The sequence below is a fragment of the Dipteris shenzhenensis genome, chromosome 31, assembly GCF_047967505.1.
Source record: "Dipteris shenzhenensis isolate YYH24624 ecotype China chromosome 31, Dip_SZ_1.0, whole genome shotgun sequence".
NCBI classification, from domain to species: domain Eukaryota; kingdom Viridiplantae; phylum Streptophyta; class Polypodiopsida; order Gleicheniales; family Dipteridaceae; genus Dipteris; species Dipteris shenzhenensis.
The window spans coordinates 35,715,517-35,718,131 of NC_141626.1; the positions used below are offsets into that span (position 1 = coordinate 35,715,517).

General features: G+C 42.8%; 1 protein-coding gene across 1 annotated transcript; it reads right to left on the reverse strand.

Moving 5' to 3' along the window:
- Positions 1–922: 922 nt before the first annotated feature.
- On the reverse strand, positions 923–1,888 carry LOC147881397 (protein BIC1-like). The gene is made up of 2 exons (XM_087370281.1): positions 1,588–1,888; positions 923–1,392 (listed from the first exon to the last, which is right to left on the reverse strand). Exons 1-2 carry the CDS (start codon positions 1,798–1,800, stop codon positions 1,363–1,365), a joined length of 243 nt encoding a protein of 80 aa, XP_087226407.1. The 5' UTR covers positions 1,801–1,888; the 3' UTR covers positions 923–1,362.
- Between the last annotated feature and the right edge of the window lie 727 nt (positions 1,889–2,615).

Genomic DNA, 2,615 nt, shown 5'->3' on the forward strand with positions numbered 1-2,615 from the left:
GCCTACTCTTTATGAGATATACAAACAAAAATTGATTTCGGCAAATATGAGTAATACCTTATAACTTGAACAAGGATTTTCAAAATGTGAAATTTGAATTTCTATTGATAAAATTATAATAAGGAACAAGTCTATGTTGAAACATCCAAGCTAATTGTGAAAAGAACAACTTTGTCATGCATACACAAATCTAGTTCTTTCTCATTTGTACTAATATCATACACATGAAAAGTTGAGAAGAGAGAATCAGCTAGTTAAAATATGTTAAAACACAAACTAAATTACAAATCAATAGTACATTACAATTTGAACAAGAATTTGAAAATGTGAAATTTGGAGCTCTATTAGTAAACTTGCAAAAAAGTGGAAGGAACATTCACAAGATTGACAACTGCTATCATGCATAGCAAATCTATTATCTTCACATCTCTCTTAATATTATGAACATGAAATGTCAAATGTAGTTACCTTCCCTTAGCATATGCCACATTTCATAGACATGTTTACAAATTCACATGTGCACTTAACATTACAAGGGGAAGACTTGGCAATAGTGAAGGCTAAAAATTATTTGGAGATGGATAATATAAAAAATGTTCATCCTCCTTTCATCCACACTATACTTTCTTGTTAAAACAATACTATTTGTTTGGCTCAAAAAACAAAACAAATGTGAGCATACTCCTTTCAAAAGGGTGACAACCAATTAGAGACAAGTATACCAAAGGGGACACAGAGGAGTTACTCATGTGCAAGCATACGCTAGCATGTTTTCACATATATATTCACATCGCAAACATGCGAGAGTGCACATACACTTATAGAGATGTAACCATAATGCATTTCTTTTAGAGTGGACAGGGTTAGTTGTTACAAAAGTTGAGGCATAAGATTTAGTTGTGATAAATGGGGAGACAAAAAGTTGGCATTAAGGCATAAGACTTATAAAAAGCTTATAAAAATATTAGTCCGTAATTCCAAAGCGGCTGATCTCACAATCTTACACAATTCCACATCGAATCCATACTACGGACCATATGAACCTTTATACAGAGAAAAAAATCAGTCGGCCGCCAGCAATGGCGGGGGCAGACGGGAGTATTGAAAGAGGAAAGCACTCACGAGCTATGGTCATCTATACTTCGTTTAGCGCATATATTCTCAATTCCGCAAGACCATACACATCTATCGATTGCTCAGGGATAAAAGCTGTGCCTGTTTTCCACTGCAGACCTTCTAAGAGCAAATCATAATAACGCTCTGAGACTCCAGAACTGTGTGAGATTTCTTCAAATCGGATATCGATCTCGCTCTTGCCGGTCAGATCTTGCATGTCTTCAGAGTAAGACAAAAACATATCTGCTAGGAAGGTTTTGGAGGACAACAACAAACCTACACCGGAAAACGAGATCAATACTTTCTTATTCAGTGCAATACGCATTATTGATCGCTTCAAGTAGAACAGCCACTACTCTCTGATACTGTTAGATCAATACAACTGACGTATGCAACTAATTGAGAATGAAAATGTGCAATGTTTATATAAGATGCTGCAGCTGTAAACGGATCCATAAAAAATTAGCTTACCTCAACATCGGCAGACACGTTCAGAAGGTTGGTCACAACTGGCGGCGCCGCCCGCAAGGTTTGGTCTCGGCTACAGCAATCGCTAACCAGAGCGCTGCGGGCAGACATCAATCCGGCAGGCCGTAATGCGTCTTCCACCTGGCCGAAGCTGACCCAGTCCCGAAGGCACTGTTCGCGACCCCAAGTCTCGGGGATGCAGACCTTACCGGCCATGAGGGAGCGATGAAGGAGGAGGCGGTGGCGGGCAGAATTAACGAAGGTATCGTCAAGGTCGACGGAGGCGGGGGGGGGGGGAGGAGGATCGAGGGTGAGAAGGGGAGAGGAGAGGCAAGGCGGGGGGTGATCGGGGGAGGGGGAGGAGGTGATGGGGGGGGAAGGGAGAGGTGGGGGTGGCGAGGTCGAGGTCGCCATAGCTGATGAGAAGAGATAGCTGTGAATGAAGGTGTGTGTGGTGAAGATGATGATCTGATGATGATGTGTTGTTGATGATGATGATGATGCTGATGATGGTCGTGGTTGAGTTGAGCACCAGACAAGGAAGACGACTGACGTGGCCCCATCCCCTTCCACAATTAGATTCTGCCCCTCCCCCTCCTGATCACACGGGCCCCATCTCTCCACGTCTCCACTACCCCCCCCTTTCTCCTTTCTAGGGCTTGCACCACCCCTCGCATCTTTTGTTTCTTGGTCTCGTATCTTATTAGTCCAATTATCAAGATCGCACCTCGGTCCTTCACTCCTAGCTCGCCATTTGACCCAAACTTGAGTGTTTTCCTCGCACTCATGAGCATAAGCAACGCGGACTGCACGTAACTTCCAAGACCTCCTTCCGACCGCCTTAACCTCCTATATCTGGCATTTCTAGCATTGCTTCTACTCCTTACCCTTAAACTTGCGGCCCATAGTTTCTTTGCTCTAAAGGCCCAACATACATGCTACTACATCACATTGCTACTGGCACTAGTATACATACTACTACTCATCACATGGATCTAACATTTGAAACATGAAGAAGGACATGGATGTTC